Source organism: Leopardus geoffroyi, chromosome E1, assembly GCF_018350155.1.
Source record: "Leopardus geoffroyi isolate Oge1 chromosome E1, O.geoffroyi_Oge1_pat1.0, whole genome shotgun sequence".
Taxonomy (NCBI): domain Eukaryota; kingdom Metazoa; phylum Chordata; class Mammalia; order Carnivora; family Felidae; genus Leopardus; species Leopardus geoffroyi.
The window spans coordinates 37641929-37663994 of NC_059330.1; the positions used below are offsets into that span (position 1 = coordinate 37641929).

The 22066-nt window shown below is 47.9% G+C and overlaps 1 protein-coding gene across 3 annotated transcripts in view; it reads left to right on the forward strand.

Moving 5' to 3' along the window:
• Positions 1–5215: 5215 nt before the first annotated feature.
• SOCS7 (suppressor of cytokine signaling 7) overlaps positions 5216–22066 on the forward strand; it is a 33134-nt gene continuing 16283 nt past the window's right edge. For 2 of the 3 annotated variants that reach the window (XM_045488604.1, XM_045488606.1), the window contains exons 1-7: positions 5216–6404; positions 13120–13184; positions 16346–16450; positions 16899–17000; positions 17868–17998; positions 18508–18676; positions 20705–20833. In XM_045488604.1, coding sequence (XP_045344560.1) covers positions 5440–6404; positions 13120–13184; positions 16346–16450; positions 16899–17000; positions 17868–17998; positions 18508–18676; positions 20705–20833 — 1666 coding nt within the window. In that variant the 5' untranslated portion in view covers positions 5216–5439. The remainder of the gene's footprint in view (positions 6405–13119; positions 13185–16345; positions 16451–16898; positions 17001–17867; positions 17999–18507; positions 18677–20704; positions 20834–22066) is intronic. The other variant, XM_045488605.1, reaches the window with a different exon arrangement.

The following is a 22066-nucleotide window of genomic DNA, read 5'->3' on the forward strand; positions in this document are numbered from 1 at the left end:
GAGACCTTAATAAAGCCTCCTTCCCGAGGAGTGAATCAAGGCCCAAAGAGGTAAAGACTTCCCCTAGGAGCGCACGGTTGTTCGTGACAGAGTAGGGGCCTCCACGAAGTCTTCACCTCCACACTGGGGGGAGCCTTTCTTCTCCAGCACCACGGAGGTAACAACCACAGCCAATGGGTGTGTGTGTGTGTGTGTGTGTGTGTGTGTGTGTGTGTGATGGGGACAGGGAGTAGAGAGCGAACAACATTTTGCTTCTGCTTCTTCCCCTTCCATTTTGTCATCCTAAGTCCTGTCTCCTCCCTTCCTTCATGAAAACTGTGCCTAACCCCTCTTGCTCTTCCCGGGTTTCTCACCCCTCACATCCTTCCCTACGCTAGACTCTTGCAGGCTGTCATAGAACAAATCTCCTGCCTTCCTCTCCCTCCCTCTTCCATCACTGGTGCTCCCCACCCACCCAGAGACCTGGCCTCACTTACACATGCTGTCTCTTGGCTTCTTCCCCTCTCGCTCTGCCCACTCCCTTGAACCTGTGATGTCCCAGAGCACCGGAAGTATGTAGGAAGGGATGGGTGGTGGTTGCTAAAAACTTCCCTTCACAGGGATGAGCTTTACAGGCGGGCCCTGCACACAGCTCAGCCTTGGAACCTAAGTGGGGACGGAACAGGGGGGAGGGCGAGGAGGGGGGTTGAGGACAACCCCCCAGCCGAACCGCTATGATGTCAGACCTGGACGTGCCTATAGCCCAGAACTTCCTCGGATAGAGAAGGAAACCAAAACCAAAACTGAAGGCCAGTGAAGTTGACCTTCTCAAAGCCACAAAGCCAGGGAGTGGAGGCAGGCCTGTATCACACATCCATAGTCACTCCGCGGCCTCTCTGATTCCGTGTGCTGAGAGAGAGAGATGAAGGGCAGAACGACCCATTCCAAGTTCTTGGTCTTACTGGTGACTGTTAGCGGAGGGGCAACAGACACACTGTATACAGACATAATAATAATCGGTTTTGCGGGGCGCCTGGGTGGCGCAGTCGGTTAAGCGTCCGACTTCAGCCAGGTCACGATCTCGCGGTCCGGGAGTTCGAGCCCCGCGTCAGGCTCTGGGCTCATGGCTCAGAGCCTGGAGCCTGTTTCCGATTCTGTGTCTCCCTCTCTCTCTGCCCCTCCCCCGTTCATGCTCTGTCTCTCTCTGTCCCAAAAATAAATAAACGTTGAAAAAAAAAAATTAAAAAAAAAATAATCGGTTTTGCCCCCCAAGAGGCTTTTCATAATAATGACAACCAACGGTTGGGTAGCGTTTTACCATTTCTGTGTAAGTTTTCACGTAACCCCCACAACAGCCCCGGCGGCGGGGGGATTATTATGGAACTATTTTTACCAATGAGACACAGGTTCAAAGGAACTAAATCATTTGCTCTTGGCCATACATCTAGGAAAGGGGGTGATTAGGGCTCAAGCTAGCTGGGAAGCTCCAGAGGAGGGCAGTGTCGATCGCCTCGTCACCACACCCCCGAAGCCCAGCCCATTGCTGAATGACTAAGCGAACTTCAGGACTGGTTTAAGTTCTCTGAGTTTTTATTTTCATTTCTTATGTTTTTAAGTAGGCTTCATGCCCAGTGTGGGGCCCCATGGGGGGCTTGAACTCACGACCCTGAGATCAAGACCGGAGCTGACATCAAGAGGCGGACGCTCAACCGACTGAGCCACCCGGGGCGACCCATTCACAAACCTTTTAAACTAGGGTCCTACCACTTCAGGGACCCCCTAGATAGTCCTCAGTGAAAGAGAGAGGTGTAGACACAAAACCTGCTCAGCAAATGCAAATCCAGCTCGTACAAAGATACACTTCCTTTGCTCGGGCATTTAAGGAAATGGAGAAAGGCAGTATTCCTTGCCCAAGCTTAGAAAGAGCCTGTGTGGGGGCGCCTGGGCGGCGAAGTCATTTCAGCCTCCGACTCTTGACTTCACCTCAGGTCATGATATCACGGTTTGTGGGATCAAGCCCCACGTGGAGCTTTGTGCTGATAGCACTGAGCCCGCTTGGGATTCTCTCTCTCTGCATCACCCCCCCCCCCCGCCCCGCCCCTCCCCTGCTCACGCTCTCTCTCTCTCTAAAAATAAATAAAGAAAACTTAAAAAAATAAATAAATAAAAGAGCCTATGTGTGTTTCCCTGTGCTTCTGTGTGCTCTGGAGGAGAGCCGAGATACCCCAGATGGGGACACGCCAGGTGGGGACATAGCTTCCCTCCCCAACCAAGAGAGTAGCTGGACAGCAGAGGGCGCTGCACAGCTACAGACCTTGCATTCATGGGCTAACCTGTTCCGGGGCCAGAAAGGTTTGCCAGGGACAGCCAAGGACCTTGGGTGATCTCCTTTGGCTTCAAGTGTTCTGTGATCCTATAGCAACTTCTCTTCTTCTCTCCAGAAATCTGAGTGGCACCTGAGAGGTAGCTGAAGGAGAGAGGGTGGTTTTGAAATCCACTGTACCTTTTTGAACTGTGTGACCTTGGGTGAATAACTCTCTGAGCCTCAGTTTCTTCATGGGCAAGGAAAGATACTGTGCTGTGCAGAATTAGAGATGAATTTGTATCAGGAGCCCCTTGAAAGGCATGGGGTTGAACAACCATTCCCTGATTATGTTCCAGCGGCCCACTCTGTGCCAGGAACAGTCCTTGGCCCTGGAGAGTCCAAGAATGGGCCAAAAGCAAACCTGGCCCCTGCCCTTACAGAATTTACGGCCTAGTAGGGAAGGCAGATTTTAATCAAATAACCCCACAGACAGATGAAAAATTACACGTGTGCAAGTCAGTGCAACAAAGGAGTGGTTTTGGAGCTGGGTGGGGAGGAAGTACCTAGCAGGGAGATTTCTCCAAGGTGGTGAGGAAGAGAGGTGAAGGTTGGTGGGAGATGAAGCCAGAGAGAAGCAGGGATCAGATCACACAGGACCCCATAGGCCTCCTTAAGGAGTTTTGTCTTTAGCCTAAGAATGATGGGAAACTACAAAGTGTTACAGTCACAGGTTATGGACAAATTTCCATTTTATTTATTTATTTAGTTTTAAATAATTAGTTTTGAGAGAGAGTGTGCACAGGGGGAGGGGCAGAGAGAGAGGGAGACAGAAGATTCAAAGTGGGCTCTGTTGCTGACAGCAGAGAGCCCGATGCGGGGCTCGAACTCATGAACTGTGAGATCATGACCTGAGCCGAAGCTGGGCACTTCACCGACTGAGCCACCCAGGTGCACCTCTATTTTCGCTTTTAATTTTATTGTTAAGTAAACTCCACACCCACTGTGGGATTCGAACTTAATGACCCAGAGATCAAGAGTTGCATGCTCTAGCAACTGAGCCAGCCAGGCACCCCAACAAATTTCCATTTTAAAAAAGTCTCTCTGGCTCCAGGACTCATATCTTCTTCGCCTCAATGCACCCTGAGGTGCAGAGTTGCTAAGTTCTGCTGGCTGATCCTTCCTCCTCCTCGCTTGCATCCCTCAGCATCTCTCATGGGATTGCAATGGTTTCCTAACCGATCTCTCTGCCTGCAGTCTCCAGTCCAGTACCCTCTACACAACAAGCTTTACCTTATTTGATCTTCGCAACAGGCCTGCAAGTAAGCGAAGCAGCGGTCCTTATCCCTATTTTGCAGATGAGAAAACTGAGGCTTAAAGGTGCTGGGGAGCTGGCTTGTCCAGGACTGCGAAGGCCAACTGTTAACACTCCAGGAATTTTGCAAGCCAAATTGTTAAACGCAGCCACTATTAAAAATGAAATTGTACACACTTATAATTAAATGAGGTTTAAGACAAAGGTAATAAAATTTCAAAACTCATCACTTTCTAATAATTTCACTATTACTACTTACCTATGCTCTTGGAGTTGTTATTGTACCTGCATGAGGAAACTGCTACAAAAGGGTACGTTACCACTCCTCTCTTTCCTTCAGTAACAATGTGTGCGGCAGATTGAAATCAGCCATGGTGGGAGTATTTACACCATGGATATCAGCAAATGCTACAAATCAGGGCCTTGATTTATTGTTTTGTCGATTATCTAGATTTAAGAAAGTGATGGAGAAAAAGTTAACAGTTTAGATTTTAATTTAATGTGCTACGTATGCCTATAGCCATTACAATGTGAATAGCAAAGAAACTGAGGAAATGTTCTTTCAGTATTTGAAAACTGTTTTCTGATTCAGCAAGCAAGTCACTCCCATAATAAGACCCTCTTTTATTTTTTTCACTCTCCTCTTACACTGACATTGAGGAGAACATCAACCAACATTCATGCTGCAATTCCATACCACAGGCTACCCATACAAGAGCCTGCCAAAAATCAATGAAAGGATTCTTTTTTTTTTTAATTTTTATTTTTGGGGTTCTTGGGTGGCTCAGTCAGTTAAGCATCCAACTCCTGATTTTGGCTCAGGTTATGATCTCCTGGTTAGTGAGATCGAGCCCTGCATAGAGCTCCACACCGACAGCACTGATTTTGGGATTCCAACCCCCCCTCTCAAAAATCAAATAAATAAACCTAAAGAAAAAGATTCTTATTTTTAAGTAATGTCTACACCCAACGCGGGGCTCACAACCCCAAGATCAAAAGTCGTATGCTCTATGGACTGAGCCAGCCAGGCGCCCCAATGAAAGGATTCTTGAGAATCAACGAGTTATATGGAATTTGCAATTGTACTATTATTATTTGTAAATTGTGTGCTCTACATCCTTTACATCAGTGAAATTTGTAATAAATTATGTACCATATATATGCATATATTGCTCTCTTCCCTCCAGAGAGTCGGCTGTCGAACACTTATCAGCACACCACTGGCTCTAGAACACACATTATTCATGTGTCATTCCATCAATATTCACTGGATGCCAGCAGGGATACAGATAGTCAATGCAGAAATGACTCGGCCACGGCCACACAGCGCAAGCGGCAGAGGCGGGACCAGATCAGAGGTCCTCCCAAGGCCAGCGGCTCTCGGCCAGGGCCAAACCCGGCTTTCCAGGGCCCCTTGACCGTACCGGGGAGGGGCGGCTTTGGCCTCAGCGCCCGGGAAGTAAAAAGCAAGGGTCGGGGCAGGGGACCAACGGCCAGGCGAGAAGCAGCCCACGGCCAATAGCGGCCCAGGCCGCACTTCACGTCACGCTCCGTGGAGGCAGGCGCGAGCACGCCCTGGGGGAGGGGGCGTGGTCATAGCCTCCCGGAAGTGACGCCATCCGGGGGCGGTCCTCGGCGGCGGCGGCGGCGGTGGCGGCGGCGGCGCGCGGCCTGGGCTCGCGCTGGGCTCCGCGCGCCCCCCGCCCCCCTCTATGAGGCAGAGGCCGCGGCGGCCGTTAGCGCTGTCGCTCCGGGGGCCGCGGCGGGCGGGGCTCCGGCGGGGCCCGGCCTAGTCCCCACCCCAGCCCGGCTCCCAGCCGCCCGCCCTCCCTCCCTCTCCCCGATGCAGGGGGCCGAGCTCCGGGATGGCGAGGCGGCGGCGGCGGCCGCTTCGTACCGCGTCCTGAGCCGCCTGCTCGGCTATGGAGAGGCGGCCCCCGAGCCAGGCCCGCCGCCGCCGCCCCCGGGCCATGGCCCCCAGCCGCCACCCTTCCTCGCGCGGCCCGGTCCGCGGGGCTCCCGGCCGCCGCAGCTGATGGTGTTCCGCAACGTGGGTCGGCCGCCGGAGGAGGAGGACGCGGAGGCGGCCCCAGAGCCGGGACCCTCAGAACTGCTGTGTCCCCGGCACCGCTGTGCCCTGGACCCCAAGGCCCTGCCGCCGGGGTTGGCGCTCGAGCGGACCTGGGGCCCGGCGGCTGGACTGGAGGCGCAGTTGGCGGCTCTGGGGCTCGGGCAGCCGGCGGGGCCGGGGGTCAAGACGGTCGGTGCGGGTTGCTGCCCGTGCCCGTGCCCCCCGCAGCCGCCCCCTCCGCAGCCCCAGCCCCCTGCTGCCGCCCCGCAGGCCGGGGAGGACCCCACGGAAACGAGCGACGCGCTGCTGGTCTTGGAGGGCTTGGAGTCGGAGGCCGAGAGCCTGGAGACGAACAGCTGCTCGGAAGAGGAGCTCAGCAGCCCGGGCCGCGGAGGAGGAGGGGGAGGCCGGCTTCTGCTGCAACCCCCGGGTCCTGAATTGCCCCCGGTGCCCTTCCCGATGCAGGACTTGGTCCCCCCAGGGCGCTTCAGTAGAGGGGAGCAGCAGCAACCGCCCCCGCCCCCGCCTCCTCCCGGGCCCCTCCGGCCACTCGCGGGCCCTTCTCGGAAGGGCTCCCTCAAAATCCGTCTCAGTCGCCTCTTTCGCACGAAGAGCTGCAACGGCGGCTCCGGAGGTGGGGATGGGGCCGGCAAGAGGCCTTCTGGAGAGCTGGCTGCTTCAGCTGCGAGCCTGACGGACATGGGAGGCTCCTCGGGCCGGGAGCTGGACGCGGGGAGGTGAGACTGGCTGGGGGGGCTGGCCGACAAACTTCCTTTTCTTGTTTCATTTCCCTTTCATTCTGCGAACAAGATCCTGACCATTCTTAACGATATGCTTTTCCTAAAGAGGCAGAGACTTGGGGCTAAAGGTGGTGACCTCGCCCATAAGGTCAGAGCTCTAATTGTGGGAACAGCTTTCACTCCAAGGGTCCACTCCGGTGACACTCCTCAGCTGGTTAGCATCTCTCCTGTTGGGAGATGATTTGAAACCAGCCCCCCACCCCCACCCTGGCCTGGATTTTAAAGTTTTCCAAGGTGTCTGTCTACCATTACTCTTGGTAGGGAGGTTGCTGGAAATGATTGGGGCAAATCTTTGGGGCAAAAAGTTGGTGTTGTAACCACCTTGCTTAGTATTCTTTCTGTGCACCAGCACCCCCACCGTTTTCACACTCAATCATACAAATGATGTGACACACTTGTGCAGTTGTAGGCCAGCAATTGTTTGGGCATCTCTGTTCCAAATTTATTTTTTATTTAAAGTTTTATTTATTTAAGTTATCTCTACATCCAAAGTGTGGCTGGAACTCACAAACCCTGAGATCAGGAGCAGCACACTTTTCCTACTGGGCCAGCCAGGTGCCCCTCTGCTCAAAATTTTAATGTTTTCCTGGGTGGTCCATTAAATGTACTTGGTATCTCAAGCCTGTGTGCGGACACATTGTGAGAATAGAAAATAGTTTGCTCTCAAGCCCATGTGAGTATTCTAAGTGTAAGGTATAGACATGGGTGCCTGAGTTCTAGGCCAAGTGATGAAAATTCCAGACTTAGATGTTGATTTTTTTTTTTTTTTCTCTGCATTTCTGAAGGACGGACAGCACTGTGGCAACCAGTGTTGGGTGTGCATATGGGTTTAGAAAGCTGTCAACTTTTGTCTCAAGAAGTGAGACTTGTGGTAACTGCCATTGTGGTTTGCACTGCTGAGTGGGTTCTTACAAAGATTGGAATTGGTTTTGGTGCAGCTCATATGATGGATTCTTGAGACACACTTGCAACCACAACCCAAGGCTGAAGAACGGGTAGACCCATAAATTTGAGAACTTGACTGTGCACCAGAATCACGTGGGAGAACTTTGGGCAGAGATCAGTCTGTCTGAGGGCCCAAGAATTTTGAATTTCTGCAGAGTTGACCCCGAAGTATGATCTGGACTGGGAACCACTCATCCATGGACTTCTCCTTTCCCCGGAGTTTGGGTACCCCAGGAGGAAAGTGTGGGGTCAGTTTTGACTTTGCTGCCCTTTTTGACCAGCTGTGCCAGGGGCTCATCTTGGGGATCAGACCAAACCCAGACTGCCTAAAGAAATCAGTAGGCTGATGTGTGTTGCCTCAGGTAGACCTGTATTTCTGCATTTGCTTCCCAATGAACTTAGGCTGGGAGCTCAGGTCTTGAAAAATGTGTGGCTGCCAGAACAGCTTTTTTTGTAGTAGGCTCTGCATTCGATGCTCCACTTACCAGCATAGGTGAAATTTTCATCAGGTTGGGGGAGGGCAGGATTGAAGCTGTGGGTAATGACATAGGATAGACTGCTAATTTTCTTGTGGTTTGTCTTGTCTTTGTTCCATATTGACCAGGACTTGGTCTAAGATTCCAGAGACGCCAAATATGAGGTGTGGCGTGAAATTGGCTGCTACGTCTAATAGATTAGGAAGAGGAAAAGGCATATAACATTATACGGTTTTTTGCCTTTGGAAGCAGAATTTAATGGTCATTGGCTGCTCTGTTACCAGCCCTCACACTAAGCACAATACAGATTTCTGCTGCAGAGCAAATTGGGCTGGAGCTCTGCAAAGAAGCTTAGTTCAGGGCACTGGAGAATTACATTTTTTGGTCCAAGGGCTTTTTCTGATGAATTGGAGAAGAGCTAGGTATTTGTGTATGAACAGTTGGTTGACTGCTATTAGGAGGCAGCATGTTGTACAGAGAACAACAGGAACATCTGGATTCCCCTTCCAACTCCAACATCAGCTGGGGAATGTAGGCCAATTTTATCTTCTTCATGCTTCCTCTTTTTTTCCATCTGTAAAATGGGAGTGATTCTCGTCTCGTTCCTGTCCCTGTAGGAACAGACTGAAGACAAGAGAAATTGAGATGGAATATTTTGTGCCTTTGGAGAAGTAATAAGATTGAACTGGTAGTTTTTTTTTTTTTTTTTTTTTTTTTTAATGCTTAGGATTTGGTGCCGTTAGATTTGCTTGTTAGCTTTTCCACAGCTTACTACGTGCCAGTCTTGTTGGCAGCCTCACAGCTGTGAGAAACTTGGTAAGTCTGGCCAGGGTAGTTGTGTGATTTCTATGGATCTGCACCTCCTAAGTAAGTCCGCCCTGTTGGGAAGAAGGATGAGTTTGGAATTTTAGTTTGTTCTCTTGTTTTGATTGGTGGGGACCTGGAGGCTGTGAGAAATGTCAGTCTTTTGCCAGAAGGTATATGCCTCCCTCCTTATTGTTGGTTGGAGTTAATTATGAGTCTCTGCGGTCTCTGCTGTATCATTTGGGGCTTTTCAGTAACCTCTGGGTATGATTCTCTGTGCCCTTCTTCACACCTACCTTTCCCACAGCTGTCACTAGAAAGTACTTCCTATAGTCATTTTATAAGCCTTAAGAGTTTCCATATTTTCACATGAAACAAACCTTTAGTTCCTTTCAGGTTCTTTAGAGTCTGCTAAGTGGACCTGCCTGGATATACTGAGTCTTAAGTCTCGTATGAATTAGCTTAGAGAACTCTTTTCAAGTGAAGGAAGAAATGGGCCCAGCAACTAATCAGGTTTCTGTTCTGGAGAACTGGGCGAGGCCTTGTAACACACATATGTTGGAATTCAAAGAGCTGGGCTTGATGCCTGTGGGCCTTGGTGTGATATAGAATTGCTATTTCAGGAAAACCAGTGAAGTTCCCTTGTCTGTTTCACATATGTTGAGCTGATTGTCTTCCTTTGTATTTGGTAAAGAGTAGCATTTGCTCTAACCTTTTCAAATCATCACGGAATACACACATGGTTGGAAATGGGTACCTTGTTCATTTTTCAAGGTTTGTCTTTTGTGAGTTAACAGTTGAGGCTATTACTGGCAGTTTCGAGAGTTGTGAGGTGGAAAAATGCAGAACGGTTATGTAGTGGTTTGCTGTCTATTTGTTTGGAAAAAAGATATGGTTCTGGAAAGAGAGGCAGCCTGCCTTGGCATCAGTTTGGGGCCCTGCTGTCGTGGACAGACCTGAGATGTGAGGAGACATTGGAAAGCCTTTTCTGCTTCCTTGGGTCTTCGGGTCTAAGGGGGGTCTTTTTGAGAAATAGCATGACACGCTGAGAACAAAATGATTTTATGGTGTGTGCTGAGGAAGTTCCGACTTTATGTTTGGGTTTTGGGTCAATACTCCGTTGATCTTTTCAACTATTTTTCACCAAGCGGCTGTGGTTGGCATCTCTCTTTCAGAATGAGCAACCTAGCTTCAGAAATCTCTGTCCATTTGGGCCCGTGTCTTTCACTCCTTGACATTTTCCCCGCTAATATTTTAAGGTTTTAGATCTTGGACTACGTCTCTTGGCTTTCCCCTGGAAGTTCCCTCCATAGGTTCTTGGTTTATGATGGAGTTTTGGATCTGACCTTGCTGCACAGATGTCTGTGTATTGGAAGTAAAAATGAACACATGGTTTTTGTGCCTGTAGCACATGAACAGACACTGGCTTATGACGTGTTGGAAATGGCACAGGCTGGCTGACTTGGCACTGTGTGCTTTAGCAGGGGCAGAGGTAAATTGTGGCCACAAAACCTGAAATTTGGACATCCTAGTTTGGGAGTTACTGTAGAAAAGGACATGTTGGAGTCTTAGGACATCAGTGGAGGGGATTCATGGACAAGAGAGGGAGGACATTATTCTTGCGTTGTTCATATTTTAGGTTTCAGGGAATTTGAGAAGTGGCCAGTGGTTTTATCAATGTGTTGTCGGCCCCATCTAGCCTAACGCTTTTAACTCATTTTATCCCACGGATCTGTTGCTGTACAATTAGTAATTTGCAGAGTGGAAATGGACAGAGGCCTTCTCTTTGTTTTCTGTAGCACAAGCCATGCGTAGCTGACACAAAGGACTGCTAGCCCCAAAGAAGACCTTTGCCTAAGGTCTTCTGCTGCCCCTGTGCTTTTCTGCCACCTGAGGTATAGCCCACCAAATCCTACCCCACCCTACCCCTCAAGTCTTTCTGCTGCTAAGATGCAAGTGGCCCACTGGCAAAGTTATGATGACTTAACTTTACACTCTAATGCTTATCAGGGTGATCTGGGGAGGAAGCAAATAACACAGGAATGTAGTATAGAAGGGTTTAGTTAAAAATGTTACTGGACCTGAATCATTTGTGTCGCTTTCCAAAAACAGCACATCCAGCTTAGACGGGCTTTTCCCATTTTAAATGCTTCATATATACAAAAGACACATAAAGTGCATGTACTATAATAATAATGAATTGCATACTTGGGTACCCACCGCTAAGCTCAGCAAATAGAATGTTATCAGTATCTTTGAAGACCCCTGTGTGTTGCTTCCTGATTACATCTCTTCCCTCCCCCCCGCATAACCACCATCCTCAATTTTATGCTAATCGTTCCCTTGCTTTGTTTTTTATAGTTGTCTAGATTGGTCTTTTCATGAATGACTGCCATTAGAATGCTCTCAGGATCCTTGAGACAGAAACTGCCTTAGACTGTTAGTTAGACCGTTTTCCACCCAAAGAAAGAAGGAAGCACTCATTTTTATTATTAGCCTTTCAGCCTCCTAAACCTTCTCCCTCTTCAAGCTTCCAGCCCTGCGGCCCCCTTATTTGCCAGAATAAGCCATCCCAGGGCTCTCAACTGGCTCTGGCTGTGTTCAGATTCATACGTATTTCTTTTTCTAGATCCTAGAAACTATGGTTTTCTCCTTCACAATGCCGGGGGTGGGGGAGAAGATGAGCTGGAGTGAGAAGGCCCCCGCAAGATGTGGGCATTTGGGTACTGCCGTTCTTCAGTGCTTGGCACCGAAGAGGCGCGTCCCCAGCATGGGCAGATGGCAGAGTAATGCAGCTTCCTTTGAAAAGAGGCAAACGGCCAAATGGCTGAGGTGCGAACCCTCTGAGAGGCCAGTGCTGTAGGTTTCTACTTGCTGAGTTTAACGTTGGGCCCACAAGTTATCACGTAAAAATCAGCTTGGAAGCTCTTCAGTCTCAAAGTTCATGTCCACTGGAAATTAACTTTCCATTGCAGCCCTCTGGAGTGTTGGAACTAAGCTGCAGCCTGTCATGAGCAACTTGTACAAACAGAGGACCATGTGTGGCTGTGTCTCGTTTGGATGCGGCCATCTCTCCTGTGCGCGCCTTGGGTGGGGCAGGCGCGGTGCGCGCCATCATCAGATGAGAAGTCTCAGCACGGAAGAAGATGCAGGGGAGGGTGAGATAAGAATCCAGCGTCTTGGCTGTTTCTGAGGAAGGTCTTCACGAGACGCTTTTGAAATTTTGTTTGAAGTGAGTCTTGAGAAGCTTGGGCATCTGTGTTAAAACAAACGCACAAAGATCTTCCGAAGTCAAATGATTTTAAGTAGGGTTTCTATTTTGGACTTCCTATGCTTCTCCTCTATGGTGCATTTGAAGTTTTATTTAGTCCTTTGGGTAGAGTTAATTTTGGAAGGTGAGCCAGGTGTAAGGCCTAGAGGCAGGCACTCAGTTCATGGGATTTTTTTTTTTTTTTTAAGTCTGATTTGTTGAGGTATAATTTATGGCCATCTAAAATTCACCTCTTTTAGGCGTCTCGTTCTATTAATTTTGACAAGTGTATTCAGTCACATAACCTCTGCCACAGTCCAGATATAGCATATTTTTATCATTTCGGCAAGTTCTTTCCCTTGTCGTCAATTCAGTCATCCTGAGGGGAGTTTTTTTGAGCTTAGCACATTTCTTTCCAGAAAGTCTTTGTCAGAGTCTTTTGGATTTCTTTCATTTCTCCCTGAAAAGCCAGTTGAAATTGGTACAAAGTGAAGTTACCTTTGGTGCCTCTTGTCCCAGGGTTTTCCAGCGGGGTCCCTGGAGCAGCATCCAGAAGCCCTGGGGGGAGCTGTGTGACGGGCAGCTCAGAGAGGGGAAGGGGCCATTTCTTGGGGTGCCAGGCAGAGCCCCTGACCCGAGGGCACCCCCTTGTTAGCTGGTGGCTCTGCCCCACAGCTCGGGGACATTTGTGCTTGTTGTAGTGCTCTTCTCAAGGCCAGGTCTCTTCCCTGCTTCACTGGGGGGCCTCCTGCATGTTGGGGCAGGGCCACAGGGAAAACTTTTGCTCTGAGATGGCACCTGTTCAGGTCAAGAGCCTTTTTCTTGCTTCCTTGTGAAAATCAACCCTGCCTCTGACTTCCCTCCTCTAGAAATGGACTTGCTAATTACCACCCAAGGTGTTTTACTCTTGTAATACGCTGGGTGTGGAGACATCCAAAGGGATTTCTCATTGCTTTGTAGGCCGAATTGTGTAGCCAAAGCTGTTTAGAAATTGCCTTGTTTCATTCTCCCCCTTTAAATGTTAGGCTTTATTACAAAAGTGTGGCTGACAGTGACTAGGATTTGCTTTTTGTTTTTCAGTGCCTCTGGAATTGAGTGTTGTAGTGATTTAAATGCATATGTGTTCATTTCCCCCACCCTCCATTATTCTCTCTCTGTGTGCTTTCTCACCCCCTAGGAAACCCAGGTTGACAAGAACTCAAAGTGCCTTTTCTCCGGTCTCCTTCAGCCCGCTGTTCACAGGTAAGGGTGATCTCTTTCTTTTTCTTCTGACATCTGAAAGCAGAAGTGTTCTGAGACCTGTCAGGAAACACCTGCAGATGCATCACGGCGGGAGCTTCAGGCGTGTCTACAGTTATTGTCTTCATTCCATACCCGCTGGGTTTGGGGTGAGGCTATTTTTATGGTGTGGAATGTGTTCTTGACTTTGGATGCTTTATAGTTTGAGATAGAGACTGCTTACTGGTAATTAGGTGGCCCTGGCAGTTATGCAGTGCTTAGTTCAGGGTCATCACATATAAATTAAAAGTAGGAATTGCAAATTTATAGGCTCACAGTGCATAAAGGACTCTCTAGAAGGCGTACAATTCCTGTCCCTGCTTCCAAGGGAGTTCATGGATTCTCTAATAAACATGATCCACGATTATCTGGTCTATTTTTAAGGACTTTGGGCAAAGGGGATTACGTGAACTCTTGTCTTACCCATTTTAGGGGCCAGGAGTTCTTGCAGCTGTTAGAATTCTTCATCACGTCTAATTTAAGTCTTTCCTCTTGCAGCAGGGAACACAGTTGCTCAAGTAGAAGAGTGGCTGAATCTCTCTGGGTAACTGCCTTCTCTTTAGTGGGGGAGCTTGTTCAGATAGGGAGCCTTTTTGTTACATCAGTCCCATACAGAGCTCCTGCTTGAGTAAGCTGTCGAGAAAGTCTTTAGCACGCTGCCTGAAGTCTCAGGAACTGAGTACTCCTCAGTGCGGACTAACCAGAAAGGCCTGACTTCAAACTCTTTTGGAGATGGTATCCCTCAAAAAGATGCCTGGAAGAATTATGATTTAGGAATGGACATTTCCAGAAGCAAGCTAGTGGGACCCCCATGACTGCATGGGGCGCCCCAAGTTGCCAGAACAAGTGTGCTGGTGTCTGTAATAGGCACAGGTGGAGAAGGAGGCCACTGTTCTTACCCCAAGCCCAGAAGTAAAGATTCGTATCTTGTAGCAGCATGTTTTTCTCGTTAATCAGTGTTGCCTCTTTAAAGCAAGGAACACCTATCCACATTTGTACTTTAAGGTTTGGTATTCCTGTTTTTTAAACAGCCTTATTGGGGCGCCTAGGTGGCTCAGTCAGTTGAGCATCCGACTTCGGCTCAGGTCATGATCTCACGGTTCGTGAGTTTGAGCTCCACGTCGGCTCTGTGCTGACAGCTTGGAGCCTGGAGCCTGCTTCGGGTTCTGTGTCTCCCTCGCTCTCTTCCCCTCCCCCACCCACGGTCTGTCTCACCCTGCCTCTCAAAAATAAATCAGTGTTAAAAAAGAAATAAAAAAAACAACAACAAAAAACTCCAGCCTTATCTCTCTTGAATTACACATTTTATATAAATGCTATATCTACCGTCCAGACCTCTGGCCCTTCAGTAAACATGCTTGTCTGGGCTTACTGTGTTACTCTGGGCTGCTCAGCTCTCGGTTACTAAGCCATGTGATGATTTTGGTTCCTGCTTCCAAGAACTTCTGATGACGTTTAACAACTTAAAAAAATTTTTTCTTTACCTTTTACTCATTTTTGAGAGGCAGAGACAGAGCGTGAGTGGGGGAGGGGCAGAGAGAGGGAGACAATGCAAAGCAGGCTCCAGGCTCTGAGCCATCAGCACAGAGTCCGACATGGCGCTTGAACCCATGAACCGTGAGATCATGACCTGAGCTGAAGTCGGATGCTTAACTGACTGAGCCACCCAGGCACCCCTCCACTGATGATTTTTAACCCAGCTTTTCTTTTTTCTTTTCTTCCTTTCTTTCTAAATGTTTATTTATTTTGAGAGAGAGAGAGAGAAAACACATGTGCATGTGAGCAGGGGAGGGGCAAAGAGAGAGGGAGAGGGAGAATCCCAAGCAGGCTCTGTGCTGTCCCTGCAGAGCCCAGTGCGGGGCTTGGGGGTATCACAAAACATGAGATCGTGACCTGAGCTGAAATCAAGAGTCGGATGCTCAACCAACTGAGCCACCCAGGAGCCCCTCTTTCTTTCTTTCTTTTTTTAAAAAGTAAGCACAACACCCAACATAGGGCTTGAACTCGCAACCCTGAGATCAAGAGTCACATGCTCCACCAACTGAGCCAGCCAGCCGCCCCTTGCAGAGCTTTTCTGCTTATCTTAATTAGTGCTCAAGACCTTTGTGAAAAACCATGTATTAGATTCTGAAAGCCCAGCTCTTGGCCTTTTGGAGATACTGGTTACCTCATTTTTCTTAACTGGGAAATAATAAAATTCTAGCTGAAGGGTTCAGCCTCCCAAATGAGAAAAAAAAAATTGTTGGAAATAACACCCTAAGGGCCAAATTAGAGAAATCTTAAATTCTGCCCCGTAGGTCAGACCTACCAAAATTTGGCTGTCAACCTTTGTTAATAAAATACCCTTTACCCTCTGGTGACTGAAGTAGAGAGAGGGTAGATGGGGTTGGGTGGCAAGAAGGAGTGTATATGGCAGAGAAGAGAACTTATGCTGGAAGTAAGGGAAACCATGTGCCAACCCCCATCAGGCTCCTATGGAGCTTAGCTGATTTGCTGACTGTGGAAGTAATTCATCATTAAGATTGTAAATGCACTTTTCAGCCTTTGTAGCCTCAGCTTGTTAGGAGCTAGTTGATAGCTGAAATGATTGCTTCTCTTGTGAGTGAATATTCTGGAAAATCTAGATATGGAAAGCCATTTAAGAAGAAGTTGGGGCTCACATTGGGACATTTATCTGCATTCAGTTTACCGTGCTGTTCTTATGTTTTTCTGGCACTTGCTTTCCATGTCCATTTGGACCTCTAACCAGCTCCTTGCCTTGCTCCCTCAGGCAGAAATTGGTATACATGTCTGTAAAAATAAATGGTGTGGGCTCTATTTGAATAAAGAGCCCTTGTTCAAGGTTACATAGTGGCGCAGCCACAATTAGTTGGCCTTTCTACTGTCGATCCCGTGTTTTTGTCCTAAAGAATCCTTGACCTTTAACAGGGCAAAGAAATGATAGAATTTAAAATGGACTGCCCAGGTGTTTGGGAGTGATTCCAGCTCTGGGAAACATTAGGTTTTGGGGGTTTTGAGAGCTGAGGACCTCGAGCCTTTCTTGCTTGCCCTTTACCTTTTTCCGCTTCCGGCCTCGGCTTCAGGCAAGGTGCTTCCATAACATGCTTGCTCCGTGAATCCCTCAGGTGAAACTGTGTCGCTTGTGGACGTGGACATCTCTCAGCGGGGCCTGACCTCTCCACACCCTCCAACTCCCCCCCCTCCTCCGAGAAGAAGCCTCAGCCTCCTAGGTATGGTCTCTGACCTTCTCTGCCTTCTTGCTTTAGTGGGAGGGGGTGAGTTTTAGGGACCTGTTGTTCTTTTCCAGAAGGAGCAAACAAGCTCCTGAGCTTCTAATAATGACCCAAATATTCCCTGTCCCTTGTCATCTCCCTGAGCAGTTAAATGGGTGTCTTATCTGCATGCTGTAACATTTGCTGTCCATGTGTTGATTAGATCTGTATTTATCTGGCCCCGAATCTACTGCTTGTAGACTGCTCTAGGGATATCCTTACTTTTCTGCTTTCGACAGAGGAAACCAGGTTAAGATGATTGTTGCCCTCTGTGCAAAAAGCCAGGGTGAAGGTCAGGCCATCTTGCTCCAGAGGGCAGCCTGATGATCCTTCTCCCTCTCCTGTGCTTCACCTCACTCATCTGTGCTCATATTTCTGAACCTCTTGCTTCTGTTCTCTCTTCTAGATGATATCAGTGGGACGCTGCCTACATCTGTCCTTGTGGCTCCGATGGGGTCTTCCCTGCAGTCTTTCCCCCTACCTCCGCCTCCTCCACCCCATGCCCCAGGTTAGCTTAGCTTAGAGGCAAGCCTTGTAAAAGTTGGGAGTACCAAGTGACGTACTCTTGAAGGATGGGAGAAGTCTATTTATGGAAGTAACAGAACTTACGAGAAAGCTTAAATCTTATCCCCTTGGCTGGGCCAGAACTCCTTGGAATTGAGGCCAAGAACTGGTTTTTCTGACCCGTTTTCCCTGTGGAGGTGAATCTGACTTCTGCTAGGGATAAAAAGACTATTGAATTTTTCCCCTCCTTGTTGCTGAGACTGGTTTGCAATCTCTGAGTAGATCTCACTTGGGAAACTTCCCTAATCTCAGGATGGTGAGGAGGTTTAAAGTTTTCAAAGTTCCCTGGTTTTTCTAAGCTTTTAATGTTTACTGCAGCCTTGTAAATAAGTACCAAGCCTTTAGTAGCCCATACCTGCTTTGCCAGCCTCCAGTACCCACGGAGTAAAATGAATGAAATCGGCATTCTTTTCTACTTGCCTGGCAAAATGGTTCTTCTTCCTGGGCAAGTAAGCGAGTCACTATTTCCAAGGCTGCTTTACCGGCGCTTCACCTCGAGGTGGGAGAAGCTGGAATCGCTCTAGGCTGGTGAAGCCCCTGAAGTAGTCACCTTAGTCAGGTTAGTGAGCAGCCCCCCTCCCCCTCTCCTGGGGCAAAATGCCCCCACCCATCCTTCACAGCTTCCACGAGCCCACACAGCTTTTTGTTCCAGCCCATCCAGCTCTTTTCCACTGCTTTGGCTTCCACCCTTTCCAGCTTAGCTTCTAATGCCTTGCCCCTCTTCAGTTAGCATCTCTGTTTTGGGGGGGAGGATCTGCTTGTGGTTGGGAGCAAGGAGGGAACAAGTGACCATCACCCTTTTGCCCTGCAGACGCATTTCCCCGGATCGCTCCCATCCGAGCAGCTGAATCCCTGCACAGCCAGCCCCCCCAGCATCTCCAGTGTCCCCTCTACCGGCCCGACTCAAGCAGCTTTGCAGCCAGCCTTCGAGAGTTGGAGAAGGTGGGTGGTGCCTGGGGACTGGCGGCTGGCCTCCTCTCCCACTCCCCTTCTTCTGTACTGGGCTCTCCTTTCATTATTTTTAGAGGAAGAGTAGTTATCTTGCCTCTGTATTTGCAGCGCCAAAACAATTGTGCTGCTCTGATCAATTCCATAAGAGACGTTGTAAAATTAAGTCTTGGAGGAAAAATATTGAACGTGGTAAGAAAGGTTGTGGAGAGATGTTTACGTAGTTGAAGCTGACTTCAATAGATTAACTGACCCAGTTCCCACTTCTCTTCTTCGGAGGGCTTCAGTAATGCAATTGTAGGCTTATTCTTCTGTTACTTTGGAGGTCTAAAACAACGAGCCTGCCGTTCGTTGCTAATGGTTAAGACACTCTTAGCTTTTGCCTAGCGAAATGTTTAGGAAGTGATAAGAAGGGGGCTTCTCCTGTGGTAAAATAGATTGTGCTGAGAACTTGAACATTTCCCTGTGCTGTAAATCACTTGACCACTTCTTATCTTTGGTAGTGTGGTTGGTACTGGGGACCAATGAACTGGGAAGATGCAGAGATGAAGCTGAAAGGGAAGCCAGATGGCTCTTTCCTGGTACGAGATAGCTCTGATCCTCGTTATATCCTGAGCCTCAGTTTCCGGTCACAGGGTATCACCCACCACACGAGAATGGAGCACTACAGAGGTAAGAGGTGCTGTTTGAAGAAAGCCTTCTTCCCCCTTTGCCTGCCTCTACTTGTGCTGTCCGGCTTTGTCATAGGAAGGATTTGTAGAAGTGGAACTATGAAGAGGGAGGAGAATCTCATACTCAGTTGAACGTTGTTGTGGGTACTGGTTTCAGTCACTAGAAGAAATGTTGGCAGGGGTAGGGAGGAAGGTAAGGGTTCCATTTAGCAGTATTCTCAGCATTTTGTCTCCAAAATAGGAGGGCCTGCACAAGACTGCTGAACAGAGCAAAGCCAGTGAAACTCTCTTGATAGAGGGAAGAAATAATCTAGGACCACTAGACAAATTCTCCCAAGCTTCATTCATAATTGAACTTAACATCTAGAGAGACTTTCTATTAAATCCTATACACAAGGAGGAGAATTTAGTGTCCACCCTGTGACTGTTCTGTAGTGAATTTCTTTGCCTGATAGTCACATCCGCTCTTCCTGCCAAGCAGCGTGGTGTTAATTTCTTTTGGTCAGCTATGTAGTCATCAGAACTCAGAGACTTTGCGGAGTCAACATGCTTTAGACTCTCTGCGTTCCTCCCTAGTGGTGCCTCCACCTTTGTGGCCTGCTTGTGCCTCATGCTGCGGTCACATCTAGAAGCTGATTTGTTCAGCACCACTGTCGGAATTGGCTTTGCATCATGGCATGCTGGGTTTGACATGTGCCAGAAACCTGTGATGGTCACAGGTGGTGGGGCTGGGTAACACGGTGATCCATCCTTTGTCAGAATAACTGCATATGTTACAAATTTGCTGAGCGTAGGGAACTTTGGGGAGTTTCAGGGACTTGCCCCTCCTATCCCTCACACTGTCCCCACACGTGATCAACATTAAACAAGCTGTTAGACACAGCATCTCAAAGCGAGAGTTTTTTTTCATGCTCTTCTCAGCCACCACCACGTCTTTTCTGCTCTCAGCCATGTTGTGCTGTGTTTATCTGGTTTGCTTCTCATGCGAGTCAGGAAGGTAGCGTGTTAGGCCAGCATAGCTTTGTCCATGGTTTCCTCTGTCACCGCCTCTGCCTTAAAGATGCATGAGGAGAAAGGAATTTTGGTCCACAGACCTGAGAATTAGTTAGATAACCGTGGCATAGCCTGCCTGTGCCCTCCTAAAAGCCAAAATCAGACCAGCAGAGAAACAACACGCAAAATAGAGCATTTCAGAATGAAGTATTTTTATAAATCTGTGAAAATACTGAATGACTAGGCTAGGAGAATGATGAATAAATGCCTGACCTCTAGGTCCCTGATAGGTGAGATGCCGGTAACGAGAGAACTTTCAAATGGTTCTCCAGTTACTTTTTGTTCAAAGCGGCTTTTCTTTCTTGAATGAGTGGAATTTTTAATAGAAGCCGTGTGGGTCTTTCCGTTGCCAGTTTGCAATGGAGCATCTGTCTTCATCTTTTTAAGTGATACTGTAAGAGTGGCTAGAGAGACTCAAATCTGCAGTTCTCTTGAGTGATTCTGTCCCTTTTGTGGGTGACTTCTTTGCACTTAGTGCTTGGGTTTTTGTTTTTTTCTTTGGCTTTGGGGACTTTATAATTTGGGGTGGGATCTTTGCAACATGTTTGGGGCAGGAGTGGGATTTTAGAAGTTAAAGAAGACCTAGAATTTGACTTTTTGTGCCTAACACATGAATGAATGAGACTTGCAGAACTGCTGTTCCGTTCTTTCCCCAACTATTCCATGAATGCTTGAAGACAGGTAGACAGATCTTTTGAGGGGATGTCATTTAAACTTGCTTTTGCTATGGCAGTCTTTTCTCATGGTCCATGATTTAAGGATTAGTGTGCATTCTAATATCTTACTAGAGGCAACATCTTTTCTTCCCATTCATCGTGGAACAAACAGGAACAGGTGGCTTCAGGACCTTTGTCCGACAGCTTGCCCACAAACTACCCTCCCATAACTGAGAATTGTTAAAACGTTCAAGGTGACTTCCCAGATCTTTTGAAAGTAAGTTTCTACATTTTTACCTCTCCTTAATTTTCCGTGGCAGGAACTTTCAGCCTGTGGTGTCATCCTAAATTTGAGGATCGCTGTCAATCAGTGGTGGAGTTCATTAAGAGAGCCATCATGCACTCCAAGAACGGGAAGTTTCTCTACTTCTTGAGATCCAGGGTTCCGGGTAAGGCTATAGTTACATTAATTATTTAACATGGTCATGATGCAGTACAGTACCAAAATGTGCCCCCCCTTCTCCCCAGAAAGAGCCATACTTCGTTGAAGTTTTCTTTCTGGCTCTTATGGTAACCACTCTTCCTAGAGTCTAGTGGTTAGGTTAATCCCCTGCCCTTGAACATTAATCCTTCAATATGTTGAGAAGGAATCTTTGCTTTTTTGACCACATGAATGAGAAAACAGATCCCGCCTCTGATGTCCAGGTGTCTTATGATGAATATTTAACATTCAGAGGTGTCTCCTTGTCCTTGAACCAGGGATCTCATACTTCCGTGTGAAGCAGAGAGGTGAGAACTTGCTCAGGCAATTTCTATGGGAACAGGGAAGCTACAAGAGTATTCACTAGAAAGCCAATGCTGAGTGTCAAGGAGGCTGAATTCAGTGGCAGTCTGCTGTGGATTTTGTCCTTCCGCACTAAACTTCCTGTTAAAGAGTAGGTAGTCTTTGTTGTGCCTCTTGTCTCTACCGGCATTGACTATAAAGATGTCTCTCCATCTGGGTGCACTGGGAAGTTCCCGTCCTTGCTAGTGCGATTACATAGTCTTTCTGCCCACTTAGTAGTGCGGTATCTAAATAAACTTTACTGAAAGAATGGTTTGAAAGAGCCTGCTGTAATAGGGCTGGGGAAAAGCAAAACAAGCATATTAATTGAGGAGTTTGTAAGTTACAAACAGAACTGAAAATGAGAACTTTATACATTCCCAGTGAATCAAATTAAGATTCTTAAACACACTGACTGCCAAGAAATTGCTCTAAAAAGAAGTTCCCAGTGGAGCCTCAGGCAGAACATCAGTAACAGGATTGAGCCAGGTTATAGGAATGTGTTTTATAATCTTGGTGATTTAAATAAGGCATGACAGGGTGCGAACTGTATTAATTCTCACTTCATTTAATATTTGCCTCAGCGCTGTCAACACAGTTGGGTCTCATGCAGTTGACTTGGTTAAAGAGAAAAGTTAGAATCCTTTCTTACAGGAATTGACTCTTTAGCAGTTTTTTTTAAGTTTGTGGCTTTTGGGGGGCTGGGTTAAATGGGTGACGGGCACTAAGGGCACTTTTCGGGATGAGCCCTGGGTGTCACATGTAAGAGATGAATCACTGGGTTCTACTCCTGAAAGTAAGACTACGCTGTATGTTAACTAACTTGCAAATAAGTAAATTTAAAAAAAGAAAAAGAAAA